Source organism: Gopherus evgoodei, chromosome 21, assembly GCF_007399415.2.
Source record: "Gopherus evgoodei ecotype Sinaloan lineage chromosome 21, rGopEvg1_v1.p, whole genome shotgun sequence".
In the NCBI taxonomy this organism is placed as follows: Eukaryota; Metazoa; Chordata; order Testudines; family Testudinidae; genus Gopherus; species Gopherus evgoodei.
In genome coordinates this window covers 13563056-13579509 of record NC_044342.1, presented here as the reverse complement: position 1 = coordinate 13579509, position 16454 = coordinate 13563056, and the positions used below count along the sequence as shown (strand labels likewise).

The 16454-nt window shown below is 41.9% G+C and overlaps 1 protein-coding gene across 1 annotated transcript in view; it reads right to left on the bottom strand.

The window, feature by feature from the left end:
• Window positions 1-16454, bottom strand: part of LOC115638114 (cytosolic phospholipase A2 gamma-like) — a 40535-nt gene that overhangs the window by 8768 nt on the left and 15313 nt on the right. The window contains exons 7-12 of the mRNA XM_030539695.1: window positions 15145-15198; window positions 12795-12860; window positions 5194-5232; window positions 3982-4101; window positions 3485-3619; window positions 1564-1684 (exon numbers count right to left, since the gene is read on the bottom strand). Coding sequence (XP_030395555.1) covers window positions 1564-1684; window positions 3485-3619; window positions 3982-4101; window positions 5194-5232; window positions 12795-12860; window positions 15145-15198 — 535 coding nt within the window. The remainder of the gene's footprint in view (window positions 1-1563; window positions 1685-3484; window positions 3620-3981; window positions 4102-5193; window positions 5233-12794; window positions 12861-15144; window positions 15199-16454) is intronic.

Below are 16454 nucleotides of genomic sequence, written 5' to 3'. Positions count from 1 at the left end.
GTCTGTCCATATCTTTAGGAAACAAAATCTTGCCCTTAGCCACTTTGAAAATCTCAGTTTTAATTTTGAGAAATTAGCCTCTAAACTGTCTCAGTATCACAGGGGCATCATCCATTAACACATATTCAACCCATCATTTTATAAGTATCCATTTTAGGAGAATCCTGGATAACTTATTAAGAAGTTCTGCATTTGCTTTGACACTAGCTCACAACAGAGTCGGCCAACCACCGCAATAATGCATTAACAATCATGTATTCAAAAAAAGCCCCACATTCCCTTCAGTTGCATTTAGTCCCTTTTATTTACTTCTCATGAACACTCAAAAAGTCAATTAGAGCTAGTCAAAAACTGAAAAAAAAATTCCTTCCACCTCCCAAAAACTGTTGAAATTTCAAAGCTGTTTCATTCTACAGGGATGGAAGCTGATTCATTTTCTGTTTTTCATGAACAACAATGACAGAGATTTCAATCCAATAATTTCCCAGGAAATTTTGATACATTTTTTTCCGTGAAAAAGTTAAGTTTAGAAAATGGCCATTTTCTGCTCACAATCAAAATATCAATTGAGAAATGTTGACCAGCTCCAGAGAGCCTTACAGATAATTGTGGCCTCCTTGTAATATCCTTCTAATAAAGCCTTGTAAAGTATGTTTCCACACTGGTTCTCAAATAGCCATGAGTGGATAATGCAAATTAAAAATGTTTCAAAAAAGTTTGTTGGAACAAAAAACAGAAATTCCCTTTTTACTGTTACTTTTATGCTCCCTCGTGCGCAAGAATGTTTGTAGGTCTGTGATAATTGTCATAGTCCTCAACATTCTCCCTCTGTGACCTTGACAAAGTCATTTCTCATTTTTGTATCTCTGTTGTCCGTTGCTTCAAAGGGAATAATAAGAGGTCTCTGTCTAGAAGGAATTTTTTAGCTGTCATGGGGTACTAAGGTAATATGGCAATAGGGATTACTAAATACAGAATTTGTGATAATTTTCATGACACTATCTTCAAAGCTCTTTATTGGCTATGGTATAGTCATCTCCTCCCATGCCCAACCCTCTGCTGCCCCTATGCCCATTATACTGTATCACCTTCCCTTCCCGACACCCAACCTCTGCCATCCCTACTGCCCATTATACAGTATAGTGCCCCTTCCCCACCCTCACCCTCTGCTGCCCCTAGGAACCATTATACAGTATAGTGCCCTTTCTCTACCCCCACCCTCCGCAGCCCTTAAAGCCCACTATACAGTATAGCCGCCACTTCTCCACCCCCGCCCTCTGCCACCTCTAGTGCCCTTTATACAGTATAGCTGCCTCTTCCCTACCCATATCCTCTGCTGCCCTTAGTGCCCATTATACTTGAAGGCCATTGGTCTGAGCCAGTATGGCCGTTCTTATGTTCTCACCTGCTGCTGCTCCCTGCTGCTTATTATACAACACAACTGCCCTTTTCTCATTCCTTTCTGTTTAATCTATTCGCTGCCAAAACAGAACCTTGAAAAAGAGAGCAATTTACCCTATAGATGTACATACATGTGGGAAGGACAATTCAATTGCATTTTGCTTACGACATTTGTACAGAAAGTTATGGGTGCTCCCCCATCTCCAGTGGAAGATACAGATACAGATTTTCCAAAACAATTTACATGTGCTCGATACACTTCCTGTTAGGGAAAATGAATAAATAAATAAATAAAAATAAAAATCGAAGCTGAAAATAAGTAAAAACAAATAACTAGAGGAAATCTATAGACACGTTCTTCCTTTTTTTCCCCCTCTCAGTTGTTAGTAGGTGTGAGTAGGGACAGAGATGAGTATTTGTTGATTCAAAGGCTCTGAGGTAGCGTAGTGCCCCTTGTAGAATAATTTCAGTAAACACAGAGGGGATCTTCCCCTGGGGCTGCTAGACTCAGAAGAACAGGTTTTGCCTGTCTGGTATTCTAGCTCTCAGACCAACTGCCAGAACATCATGATGCAATTTCTCCTACGTGCTGGGCTATTAGGAGTGGTTGTAGCCCCCACTGAAAATGCAAGTTTCTTTGCATTTACACAGACATAACTCAGGAGCACCTCTAGTATGACAGGACATGGAATGAGGATGGAGTGTGAATAGAGAGCACCATATGTGCATGGAACAAGGGGGTTATGGAGTGAGTGGGCAGGGGTGAAGAGTGGCTGAAATTAGTAGGCAGCAGGTTTAATACAAACAAAAGGAAATAGTTTTTGCACACAATGCACAATTATCCTGTGGAACTCATTGCCATGGAATGTTGTGATGGTCAAAATACAAATGGTTTAAGAAAACCCAACTAGATAAGTTCATGGAAGATAGGCTAAATATCAGGGGTGTAAGACCGTGCTTGGTGTAACCCTAAACCTCTACCTACTAGAAGCCTGGAGGGAAAATCAGAGTTGGATCTCTCCAAAATTGTCCTGTTCTAAGGTCTGGGACTGGCCACTGTCGAAGACAGAATAATGGGCCAGATGAACCATTGTTCTGACCCTTAGGCAGTTCTTATGTTCTTATGTGAAATCTAAGGGTAAGAGTTTTGGAAGTATTTAGGCACCTAAAGATGCAGATAGGTGCCTAGTGGGATTTTCAAAAGTGCCTAGGAAAGTTAGGAGTAGCAAATGAATTGTAAAAACAGGTGAGAAATTTGTTGATTTGAGGATATTAACTTTGTATATTTTGAATATGATGTTGACAGTTTGCATTTTAACTATTTATAAAGCTTTAACTTGCTGACTCTCTGCATCTGCTGCCATTAAATTATCGTCTCTTTCCCCATAATTTTCCACAGCTGTGAAAATTTAAAGCAACTAAAAATCAGAAAAATTAAAAACCAGATTGTACCAAGTAAAATTCAAAAATCTAAATCACTGGGAATAGAAACCATTAAATTAGGCTTAAATAAAGACTGGGAGTAGATGGGTCATTACACAAAGTAGAACTATTTCCCTTACTGTTACTCACACCTTCTTGTCTATTGTTGGAAATGGGCCATCCTGATTATCACTACAAAAGTTTTTTTTCCTCCTGCTGACAATAGCCCACCTTAACTGATTACACTCGTTATAACTGGTATGGCAACACCCATTTTTTCATGTTTTATGTGTAGATATATATCTTCCTACTGTATTTTCCACTACATGCATCCAATGAAGTGGGTGTAGCCCACGAAAGCTTATGCGCAAATACATTTGCTAGCCTCTCAGGTGCCACAAGTACTCTTGTTCTTTTTATGAGAAGAGTTGTCAAAACTCTCTCGGTTTTCCCCTTAAAGTGATGGGGAGTGGGGGGAACAGTAGAACAAAGAGTTGAAACACTCGGAATGATGAATTATGCAGAAAAATTGTTAAATTATGAATGTTCTTCCTTTTAGGACACATCTGGTTCTTTGCTCCCACCTCTGGAGCAATAATTCGGAAAGTCAAGAGGCTGGCTTTCTTTGAAAAGCCCCATCTAAGTGACAAAAGATTTCTATAAAACTTGCCTCCATGTTCTGTTTCAAAAATCCTGCCGAATTCAGCACACTCCTCCATTCTTGCTGCCAAGGTCTTTGAACCCCAGGCGTCGCTCATTTCACAGCACTTCTGGTAGGAATTCTTGCCCTCGTGTTCTGCTTAAATAATGGGCGAAATTAAGTTAGATTTGGAACAAGCTTTAGATGTGTTCAGGGGCCCAGGGATTCTCAAAGGGGGGCAAAGGCAGTTTCAGTGCCCAGCTTCCATGAAGGATTTAGGATGTTAACTCAGTTAGGCCCTTTTGAAAACCTCAGCTTGGGTGTACTGGAACAGCCCTGGGCATTTGTGAAAATATTGCTATGTTGTCATGGAACCAAGCAGGCAGCAATTCATTCACCTGATAACTGGGATTACCTAAGGTGCCTAAGGAAGTCAACTTTAGACCCATTTGAAAATCCCATTTTAAACGATTAGACACAGGGACAGGTGGTAAGTCTAGTCCCGCTGGTCCACTTGCCTTTCAGGACTTCCTTCAGCTTCTCAGAGACTCCCTTGCAGTCTTCCCCAGCTGAGGCATGACTGTGAAACTCCAGGAGGAGGAGGGCACTCCGACAATGTGCACAAGTGCAATGAGTACCTGGGAGGAAAGAGAACATAATGTGGCCAGCAGGCAGCTGTTTATCCTGTGAGCCCCCAGATGTGGAGAGAGGAAAGACTCATGTCCTCAGTGCCCAAAGTCTCTTAACAGCAGGGATGCAAGGGCCAGTGTAGGGTCAGACACCTGGCTGCTGAATCTGTTTGTACCTGGTGTCCTAGATCATCAGGCCACACTTCAGTAGATGGAGTGCAATGGTTAGAATTCACCTCCCACTGGCACCTAGCTTACGGTGTGAGCTACCTGGGGCTGACCAGGACTCCTCAAATTTTATGTATGTATTTATTTATTTTATTGAAAATGACTGTTCAACCAAATTGGAATTTTGGTTAAAAAGAAATGGTTTTCAGATGAAAAACTGAAAACACAAATTTTGATTAAAATAATCCATTGATATATTCCAAGGCCAGAAGAGACCATGGCAGTCAACTAGTCTGACATCTTGTGTAACACAATAAACTGTATTCACTGGTTTGGTTTAACATAAACTATTTTGTTTTGTTTTATTTTTTTTAACTTTGAAAATGAGCATTTTTTCTCTCATACGTTTTACTAAAAACTGAAATGTTTTACCATATCCAGCTTTCGAAAACTAAAGAAAAAATCAGTCTCCTTTTTGTTTTATTGTCTGAACCTTCCCCAGCTTCTCGCAGAAAACACTTTTCAATGTGTTCTAGTGCTGATGTGAAAACAACTTGAGCCCTGTAGAGATAAATGCACATGCCAAGTAGAAGTGTATTCCCTATGGATTTCACCCTATAGATCTAGGATTTAGGTATCCAACTTCTATTGAAATTGAACGGAAGTCAGGCATCTAATTCCATTAGGCTCATTTAAAAAAATCCCACCATTGATGCTGATGTTATTCATCAGCATCTTGAAGAACTGGGGCTACAATTATCAAGCAAACCTCAGGAAGGTAGGAACTCAACTTCCACTACAATTTATATTCTTTTGAAAATCCCATAATTAAAGAATAGACTGTCATGTGGCATGGCAGAGCTGGGGGGGGAGGATGGTAGTTAATAAAGGCTGTGAATGACAATCTGTATATCCAGCTATATAATGACTTACCTTCTCCAAGTGGAAGCATGGCCATTTCTGATGTGTTTTCTGCAAGAAACAAACAAACCACCAGTTAGAATTATGTAATTACCGATTCTCTGGCCTCCCAATACCCAGAGCCTGCCCCCGCCAGCCTGTCCGAAATTCAAACATTAGCAGCATTTTCCTCACCTGTCAACCTGAATCCATCAGCCCCCTCTTTGATCCCACCCTGCAGCACCTTCTTGCATCAATATGAAACATCCTTAGTACTTAGCACAACTCCACCCAGGCCAACTCTTAACAGAATGTTGGGGTCACAATGGTTGACATTCCCATGTGGTGCAGGATTTCAATGGAACAAGGAGCCCACAAGAAACTCCTTTCAGCCACGCTGCCAAACCCAGAATCATGGGTTTCTCCAAAGGTGCAAACAGAGAAGGACAGGGGGATATTCCCCACACATAATGAAATGTCAACCAGTTTCAGCTTTGAGCTGATTCTTGCTGACTAAAGTCTGAGGACGCCTCTTGGGCATTCTAGGATAATTGCAACCTCCACTGCTTGGCACCACCTAGCTGGTCCTGGACCTACAGAGGTAAAGGAAAGTTCACCTCTATCTGATCAGGCAGTTGCGACAGAGAAGTAAATACAAGAAACTCTGTTCTTTGCAGGGGGGTTATCTAATTTAACTGAGTTGAACTGGGTTAAGCCCCATATGAGAAACGTGAATTAGGCCCAGTGATCCGAGGAATACAATACCCACATCTTCCATGTGTAGGCATGTCTGTCTCTGACAGCTGTCTTAGAACAAATAATACAAAAACTCATTAGGACTATATAGTAGGCTCCTCTCTGGCATCGAACCACCTGCAGCTGGCTCTGTCCAGTCTGCTCCAAATTCAAGCACTAAAATTATCTTCCTCACTTGCCAGCCTGACCCCCAAAATGCACACTTTCATCCCTCTCTAAATGTCCTTCTTGCATTAACTTCAAACACCCTCTGTGCCTGGAACAGCTCCACCCAGCCAATTCTTAGCAGAGATTTAGGGTTATAATGGGTGATATCCCCATGTGGCGAGAGATTGTAATGGCATAAGGACACCAACAGAAATGCCTTTTCAGAAAACACTGCCAAACCTGAAGTCACTGGATTGTACACAGGTACAATCAGATAAGGGTAGAGGACATTTCCCACTCAGGCTCAAATGACAATGAATTTGAGGTGTGAGCCACCTCATGCTGACTTTGCTCTGAGGAGGCCATTTGGGCCCACTGGGATAAGTCCACCTACCACTGAAAAGCGTAAAATATACTGGTTCTTGTAGACCTCCTATGAGAAGCAAACCAACACCCCATTAGTATTCTATAATTATCACCTCCATGACACCTAACTCACACACCCTCCAGCCAGTCAAAAAAATCAGTCATCCTCCCCATCCACCTGATTAGTTCAGCATAAAAGCATAAGAACGGTCATACTAGATCAAACCATCTAGGTCACTGTTCTGTCTTCCGACACTGGGCAATGCCAGGTGCCCCAGAGGGAATGAACAGAACTGGTAATCATAAAATCATAGAATATCAGGGTTGGAAGGGACCTCAGGAGGTCCTCTAGTCCAACACCCTGCTCTAAACAGGACCAATCCCCAACTAAATCATCCCAGCCAGGGCTTTGCCAAGCCTGACCTTAAAAACCTCCAAGGAAGGCGATTCTACTACCTTCTTAGGTAACCCATTCCAGTGCTTCACCACCCTCCTAGTGATTTTTTTCCCCTAATATCCAACCTAAACCTCCCCCACTGCAACTTGAGACCATTACTCCTGGTTCTGTCATCTGCTATCACTGAAAACAGTCTAGATCCATCCTCTTTGGAATCCCCTTTCAGGTAGTTGAAAGTAGCTATCAAATCCCCCCTCATTCTTCTCTTCTGCAAAATAAATAAGCCCAGTTCCCTCAGTCTCTTCTCGGTCATGTTCCCCAGCCCCCTAATCATTTTTGTTTCCCTCTGCTGGACTCTTTTCAGTTTTTCCACATCCTTCCTGTAGTATGAGGTCCAAAAGTGGACAGAATACTCCAGATGAGGCCTCACTAATGTCTATTAGAGGGGAATGATCACGTCCCTTGATCTTATACAGCCAAAATGCCGTCAACCTTCTTGGCAACAAGGGTACACTGTTGAGTCATATCCATCTTCTCGTCCTCTGTAACCACTAGGTCCTTTCCTGCAGAACTGCTGCCTAGCCACTCGGTGTCTAGTCTGTAGCAGTGCATGGGATTCTTCTGTCCTAAGTGCAGGACTCTGCCCTTGTCCTTGTTGAACCTCATCAGATTTCTTTTGGCCCAATCCTCTAATTTGCCCAGGCCCCTCTGTATCCTATTCCTACCCTCCAGCATATCTACCACTCCTCCCAGTTTAGTAGCATCTGAAAACTTGCTGAGAGTGCATTCTACGCCATCCTCCAGATCATTAATGAAGATACTGAACAAAACTGGCCTCAGGACTGACCCTTGGGGAACACCACTTGATACTGCCTGCCAACTAGACATGGAGCCATTGATCACTAGTCGCTGAGCCTGACGATCTAGCCAGGTTTTTATCCACTTTATAGTCCATTCATCCAACCCATACTTATTTAACTTGCTGGCAAGAATACTGTGGGAGATGGTATCAAAAGCTTTGCTAAAGTCAAGGAATAGCACGTCCACTGCTTGTACTTGTAATGATATAACAAGATCCAAGGGCCAGACATAGAATCTAGACAAATTCAGACTGAAAATAACGTGTAATTTTTTTAGCTCTGAGAGTAATTTACCACTGGAAAATCTTACCAAAGGTCATGGTAGATTCTCCATCACAGGCAATTTTTACATCCAAATTGGGTGTTTTTACTAAAAGCAACTGCTCTATGAATTATTTTGGCGCAGTTCTCTGGCCTGTGTTATACAGCAGGATGGGCTAGATGGTCACACTGGTCCCTTCTGGCCTGGAATCTGTGACTCTCTTGTCGATAATAATTTCTGCTTTTTAAGGTTTATCTTATATCTAATTGAGAGTGGTTTAAGGTAATACAAGAAAGCCGCTCTTATACCAGAACAAGAGCATCCACATGAGGGTTATTCTAGAATAACTATACTTGGATAACTGGTAATATTTCCCATGTAGAGAAGTCACATATTTGCTCTCAGGGTGATTTTGTTCTGGGCAAGCATTTATCAGGGAGATACTATGTGTGTTAACATTCATTAGAAAGGGGGAATTAGACCCACGAAACTCACACATATCATAAATGCAAATGGCTTGATTTAGCTCTGACTTGGTCTACACTTATAAGGCATACGTGGGTTAGAACAGGAGTGAAAAAAACACATACATCACTATATAGACTAACAGATGTTTTGGAGCATGAGCTTTCGTGGGTGAATACCCACTTAGTCGGATGCATGTAGTGGAAATCTCCAGGGGCAGGTATATATATGCAAGCAAGAAGCAGGCTAGAGATAACGAGGTTAGTTCAATCAGGGAGGATGAGGCCCTCTTCTAGCAGCTGAGATGTGAAAACGAAGGGAGGAGAAACTGGTTTTGTAATTGGCAAGCCATTCACAGTCTCTGTTTAATCCTGAGCTGATGGTGTCACATTTGCAGATGAACTGAAGCTCAGCAGTTTCTCTTTGAAGTCTGGTCCTGAAGTTTTTTTGCTGCAGGATGGCCACCTTAAGATCTGCTATGGTGTGGCCAGGGAGGTTGAAGTGTTCCCCTACAGGTTTTAATATATTGCCATTCCTAATATCTGATTTGTGTCCATTTATCCTTTTTGGTAGAGACTGTCCAGTTTGGCCGATGTACAAAGCAGAGGGACATTGCTGGCATATGATGGTGTATATTACATTGGTGAACTTGCAGGTGAATGAACCGGTGATGGTGTGGCTGATCTGGTTAGGTCCTGTAATGCTGTCACTGATGTAGATATGTGGGCAGAGTTGGTATCGAGGTTTGTTGCATGGATTGGTTCTTGAGTTAGAGTTACTATGGTGCGGTGTGCAGTTACTGGTAAGAATATGCTTCAGGTTGGCAGGTTGTCTGTGGGCGAGCACTGGCCTGCCACCCAAGGCCTGTGAAAGTGTGGGATCATTGTCCAGGATGGGTTATAGATCCCTGATGATGTGTTGGAGGGCTTTTAGCTGGGACGGTATGTGATGGCCAGTGGAGTCCTGTTGGTTTCTTTCTTGGGTTTGCCTTAAAGTAGGAGGCTTCCGGGTACATGTCTGGCTCTGTTGATCTGTTTCCTTATTTCCTCGTGTGGGTATTGTAATTTTGAGAATGCTTGATGGAGATTTTTGTAGGTGTTGGTCTCTGTCTGAGGGGTTAGAGCAGATGTGGTTGTACCTCAGTGCTTGGCTGTAGACAATGGATCGTGTGGTGTGCCCGGGATGGAAGCTGAAGGCATAAAGGTAGGCATAGCAATCAGTAGGTTTTCAGTATAGGGTGGTGTTAATGTGACCATCGCTTATTTGCACCATGGTGTCTAGGAAGTGGACCTCCCGTGTAGCTTGGTCCAGGCTGAGGTTGATGGTGGGGTGGAAGCGGTTGAAATTGTGGTGGAATTTTTCCAGAGTTTCCTTCCCATGGGTCCAGATGATGAAGATGTCATCAATGTAGCGTAGGTAGAGAAGGGACGTGAGTTGATGAAAGCTCAGGAAGCGTTGTTCCAGGTCAGCCATAAAAATGTTGGCATATTGTGGGGCCATGCAGGTGCCCATAATGGTGCCACTGATCTGGAGGTATATAGAGTCATCAAATTTGAAATAGTTGTGTGTGAGGATAAAGGCACGGAGCTCAAAAACCAGTTGTCCTGTGGCATCATCAAGGATACTGTTCCTGACAACTTGTATTCCATCTGTGTGTGGGATGTTTGTGTAGAGAGCCTCTACATCCGTGGTGGCTAGGATGGGGTTTTCTGGAAGGTCACCAATGCATTGTAGTTTCCTCAGGAAATCAGTGGTGTCACGGAGATAGCTGGGAGTGTTGGTGGCATAGGGTCTGAGTAGAGAGTCCACATATCTAGACAGTCCTTCAGTGAAAGTGTCAATGCCCGAGATGATGGGGCGTCCCGGATTTCCAGGTTTGTGGATCTTGGGTAGTAGACAGAATAACCCTGGTCAGGGCTCTAAGGGAATGTTGATTTCTTCTGGTGTTCGAGAAGGGAGTGTCTTGAGTAGATGGTGCAGTTTCTTAGTGTATTCCTCAGTGGGATCTGAGGGAAATGGCCTATAGAATTTGGTATTGGAGAGTTGTCTGGTGGCATACTTTTGGTAGTCGGACCTGTTCATGATGACAACAGCACCTCCTTTATCAGCCTCTTTGATTATAATGTCAAGGTGGTTTCTGAGGCTGTGGATGGCATTGCGTTCTGCACGACTTAGGTTATGAGGCAAGCAATGTGGTTTTTCCACAATTTCTGCCTGTGCACGTTGGCGGAAGCACTCTATGTATAAGTCCAGACTGTCATTTCGAACCTCAGGAGGAGTCCATGTGGAGTTCTTCTTCTTGTGCTGTTGGTGGGAGGGTATCTGTGTATCAGTGGGCTGTTCAGTGTTATCCTGAAAGTATTCTTTGAGTAGGAGACGACAAAAGTAGGCTTCCAGATCGCTGCAGAACTATATCATGTTAGTGGGGGTGGCAGGGCAGAAAGAAAGTCCCCGAGATAGGACAGACTTCTCTTCTGGGCTGAGTGTGTGGTTGGATAGATTGACGATATTGCTGGGTGGGTTAGGGGTACCACGATTGTGGACCCAAGTGGCAGGTAGGAGTTTAGATAGCTTACAGTTCTTTTTTCTTTGTAGAGAGGTGAAGTGAGTAATGTAGATCCCCTGTCTTATTTCAGTGAAGTCCATTTGTATGGAAGTTTGATTATTTATGAGAGTCTCCAGGTTGGAGAGCTCTCTTTTGATGTTTTCCTGTTTGTTGTATAGGATGCTGATCAGGTGGTTCCTCAGTTTCTTTGATAGAGTATGACATAGTACAGATTTTTCCAGACTCTGGAAAAATTCCACCACGATTTCAACCGCTTCCACCTCACCATCAACCTCAGCCTGGACCAATCTACATGGAAGGTCCACTTCCTAAACACCACAGTGCAAATAAGCGATGGTCACATTAACACCACCCTATACCGAAAACCTACTGACTGCTATGCCTACCTTTATGCCTTCAGCTTCCATCCCGGGCACACCACATGATCCATTGTCTACAGCCAAGCACTGAGGTACAACCGCATCTGCTCCAATCCCTCAGACATAGACCAACACCTACAAAATCTCCATCAAGCATTCTCAAAACTACAATACCCACACGAGGAAATATGGAAACAGATCAACAGAGCCAGACATGTACCCAGAAGCCTCCTACTGCAAGGCAAATCCAAGAAAGAAACCAAGACTCCACTGGCCATCACATACAGTCCCCAGCTACAACCCCTCCAACACATCATCAGGGATCTACAACCCATCCTGGACAATGATCTCACATTTTCACAGGCTTTGGGTGGCAGGCCAGTGCTCTCCCACAGACAACCTGTCAACCTGAAGCATATTCTTATCAGTAACTGCACACCGCATTATAGTAACTCTAGCTCAGGAACCAATGCATGCAACAAACCTTGATGCTAACTCTGCCCACATATCTACACCAGCGACACCATCACAGGACCTAACCAGATCAGCCACACCATCACCGGTTCATTCACTTGCAAGTCCACCAATGTAATATACACCATCATATGCCAGCAATGCCCCTCTGCTATGTACATCGACCAAACTGGACAGTCTCTACCGAAAAGGATAAATGGACACAAATCAGATATTAGGAATGGCAATATACTAAAACCTGTAGGAGAACACTTCAACCTCCCTGGCCACACCATAGTAGATCTTAAGGTGGCCATCCTGCAGCAAAAAAACTTCAGGACCAGACTTCAAAGAGAAACTGCTGAGCTTCAGTTCATCTGCAAATGTGACACCATCAGCTCAGGATTAAACAAAGACTGTGAATGGCTTGCCAACTACAAAACCAATTTCTCCTCCCTTGGTTTTCACACCTCAGCTGCTAGAAGAGGGCCTCATCCTTCCTGATTGAACTAACCTCATTATCTCAGCCTGCTTCTTGCTTGCATATATATACCTGCCCCTGGAGATTTCCAATACATGCATCCGACGAAGTGGGTATTCTCCCACAAAAGCTCATGCTGCAAAACGTCTGTTAGTCTATAAGGTTCCACAGGACTCTTTGCTGCTTTTACTGATCCAGACTAACATGGCTACCCCTCTGATACTTGACACATCACTATGACAACCCCTCCACCGTCAACTGAGTGTAGACACAGCTATGAAGATGGAAGAGTACTTCTGTCAACGAAGCTAATGTTATTGGGGGAAGTAGTGAGAATATACTGGCACAACAACTGTCGCTGTTTTCCTCATCCCTGATAGAGGGGCTGTAGTGCAGCCACAGCTGCTCATAGTAGTGCAGATCAGAACTAGCTCCTTTCATATCAGTGAAGTCATGACAGGATAAACCCAATGTGAGTTATAAGAAAAATTGGCCCATGGTTCCAGAAATAGAATGACTCACCTGCTCCACCTACTGCATACTGATGTTCCCCTCGCAGTTCTCCAGAAAATACTTGCAGAACAAGCTCTGAAAACAGAAAAGAAAACACGTGCATTATGAGTCATTTCACAAAGTTAAGGACACTAACCATATCATCTAGGACTGTGGGTTTTAGCCTGTGGTCCATGGACCCCTAGGGATTCAGACCATGCCTAAGGGGTCCGCAAAAGGTTGTCACTACCAAAAAATAGTGGTTTTCAACCTATGGTCTGTGGACCGCTTGGAGTCTGCAGATTATGTCTAAGATTTCCAAAGCTCCTCTATTTGAAAATTTTTAGACCTCTGCAGACTAAAAAAAAAAAAAAAATGGGATTGATAACTACTGAGCTAGGAAATCAAAATTCAGTTACAAGGTATTGAAGATCTGTCACCCAGGGTTTTTAAAGTGGAGTCATTTTTTTTCTTTAAGGTTTGAGGTTTTCTTAACTCTGGACATCAGGGACACGGTTTTGATCTGATCTGCATTAGTGTAACTCAGAAGGATAGTGGGTAAGGAACAGAACTTCTAGCCTGTGGGAAACTTTGGAGATTCTGAAATTTGTTTTCATCTCAAATTGATTCAAAAAGCAAAAACTTCAAAATATCTTGAAGGATTGAAATTGTGAAATATTTCAATTCAGAATTATCAAAATGACCGCACTAAATGTTTCCCTTGAACAACTAGTGAAGCATTATAAGGCAACAAAAATATGACCTGTAAATATATAATATAAAATATAAATTAATATATGATATTTTAGCTAGTTAGTTAAAAATGAATAAAAGTTGAAACTAAATGAAATAATAAAGTTGAAACAAAATGATGAAAAAACAAAATACTCCATTTTGATTTGTAGCATTTTGAAAATTTTCTATCAAAAATTTTATCAGAAGCAACACATTTCCACAAAACTTTTGATTATCACAAAGCAGGATTTTCTGGTGGAAAATGGTTTAGTCAAAATGTTTGAACTGACTATTCAAAAGTAACTCTGCTCTTTTCACTGGAATTATTCCTGATTCATGATACTGTAAATGAGGACAATTTGTCACTGTGTAAAATCAGCCTGAATCAAATCTTAGATTTTATCATTATCTAGGTTTTATAATCTAGGCATTATCTGACCATTATTTTTATTTTTTTAAATACCACCACAAATATTAAGGCCAGTATTGAGCATTTGCTTCCCTTTAAAATCATCAGTAACTAATCAGCTAGTTTCGGATTTCCCTGACTCAACTGTGCAGTGGGCCTGATGTCACTTACAGTGGTATGAAGTAAGGGGAATTCCACTGATTGCTAAACATTTGTTCCTGATTTATACAGGTGTAAGTGAGGCCAGAATTTGCCCAAGTGTAGATAGTTCCAAAATTAGTATGAAGTTTCAGATCAGGATTTCATCTAAACTGAGAATTTCAAAGCCACCTAAAGGAGCTAATTTCCTTGCTCCATGCACTTGTAGAGTTTGAGATGAGAAGGCCATTACATTTCACACAGATATCCCTGGTGGAACCCATTGACCTCGTTTAAGCTGAGGCAGTGCTGAACTGTTGTGTGCCACAGCCTGAGAACAGGAGATACTGAGCTGCACATGAGGCAGAGGTCCTGCAATGGCAGGGAATGATTAGGTGAGACATGCCTATACAATCTCAGCAGGTGGCCTGCACACAGTGCTGCTAAGAACGGTGAATAAATCTCCATAGTTCCTGTCAATGTGACCTGGGAGAAAATTCCTTCCTGATCCCTAATCTGTTGGACCTTTAGCATAACTCACCAACCAGGCATCTAGAAACAAAATTCTCAGTACAACCTCAGAGCATCAGCCTACCCCAGCTGGAGTCCCATCTCTAGAGGTGGCTGATTAAGAAACAGTTTACAAATGTGCACCAGGGAACAAATTCCTTCCTGATTCCTGCAGGTGACTGGCTGAGACCTGAAGCATGAGATTAGATTATGCCCAACTCTTCTTTAAAATTAGTGGAAATTAGGATCCAAACACCCAAGTAAACTTTGAAAATCTCATCTTTAGATATAATAATATGGAAATTATCTGGCATACTGGACATTTTGAAAGGCAAAAATGAGAGTTAGGTGCTCTGTCTCCTTTTGGCACCCTTGAAAATCCAACGCATCCACAATTGGAAGACATCCATGGGCTACTTTAGGCTACTGCTAATACAGAGATTGCTGGACACATGACAGTGCCACTATGATAACCAGTAGGGTATTGGGATCATTGCTACAGAATGGTGCAGTAGCTTCTCCACTGGAGACCTGTGCTGATTCCACTGATGACCTGTCCATAACTTCAATATGCAGAAACGTCAGTACCTTTTAAATATTTCATGTTTTCCTCCATGCTTCCAAAGACACTTCCCCATAAACCTGAAAACAAGAAGGAAAAGACTTTATTTACAATGGCACAAGTAAGAGTTCATCAAGACCTTTCCCTTTAAAACTACATAAAGAGTTGCCTGGAGAAAAACCCCACTGGTAGAAAAGTCAAGAGGGCACTGGCAGGCCAGTCTCTGATGGGTTATGTGCTTTTGCAATTTGATTCACATATTCATCCATAACTGAAAAAACTTATTGTAAATTGAGGCAGTCAAAAAATTTCCAATGTAATATTTTTGAATCAGAAAATACTCTTTTGTCAAAATTTAAACTTTCCAATGTGAAAGGAGGCATGCTGACACATTGGAACAGAACCTTTAATTTTTTTTATTTTTAAATTACCTTTCATTCCCAAATTTATTGGCTTTTACAATTCAGTGTAAATGAAACTATTACAGAAATAGGAAGGCAATGTTTCACTTTTATAAAAACAGAACATTTCAATTGACCCAAAATGGAAATCATTTTGTGGGAAAGGTCGAAATTTTGTGTTTTAGTCCTGATTTGGAGTATAAACAAATTGCCACATTTCATATAAATGTAAATACCAACTTTTGAACAGCCCTAATAATTAATATTAATATTTGTAGTATCACAGTGCCTATGTGACCCAGCAATGAAGAATGACCCCATTGCATTAGGTGCCTTACAAACAAATGAAAGAAAGAAAGAAAGAAAGAAAGAAAGAAAGAAAGAAAGAAAGAAAGAAAAACATTACCTGCCCAGAGTTTGATAACTTTTGGAACATCTCTGCCCTACAGTGAGTTGAGAGATGGGTGTGATAGATGTATTTATTATGTTTATAATCTTAATGGAATTACTTTGATCTCAGGAACATGGAAATATAGGTCTAGAAAGGACTTTGAGAGTTTTTTTGTGTATCCCCCCACAGTGAGGCAGGACCAAGTAAATCTAGATCATCCCTGACAGATGTTTGTCCAACCTGTTCTTAATAAACTCCAGTGATGGAGATTCCACATCCTCCCTTGGAAACTTAATCCAGAGTTTACCTACCCTTACAGTTGGAAAGGTTTTTTTTCCCCTTTAGGATAAATAATTGCTGGAGATATGATACATTAGGAGATATATTTTGAAGTACTGTCAAAGGCACCCAGAGCTAGGATGGACTGTGTTTGATTGGTATAGTCCAAATTTGAATGAATGACTGAAGCTGGAATATTCAAAGGAAGTAAGGCAGTTTGATATCCAGGGTGAGATTTTCAAAAGCAATTAACTGGCTTAGGAGC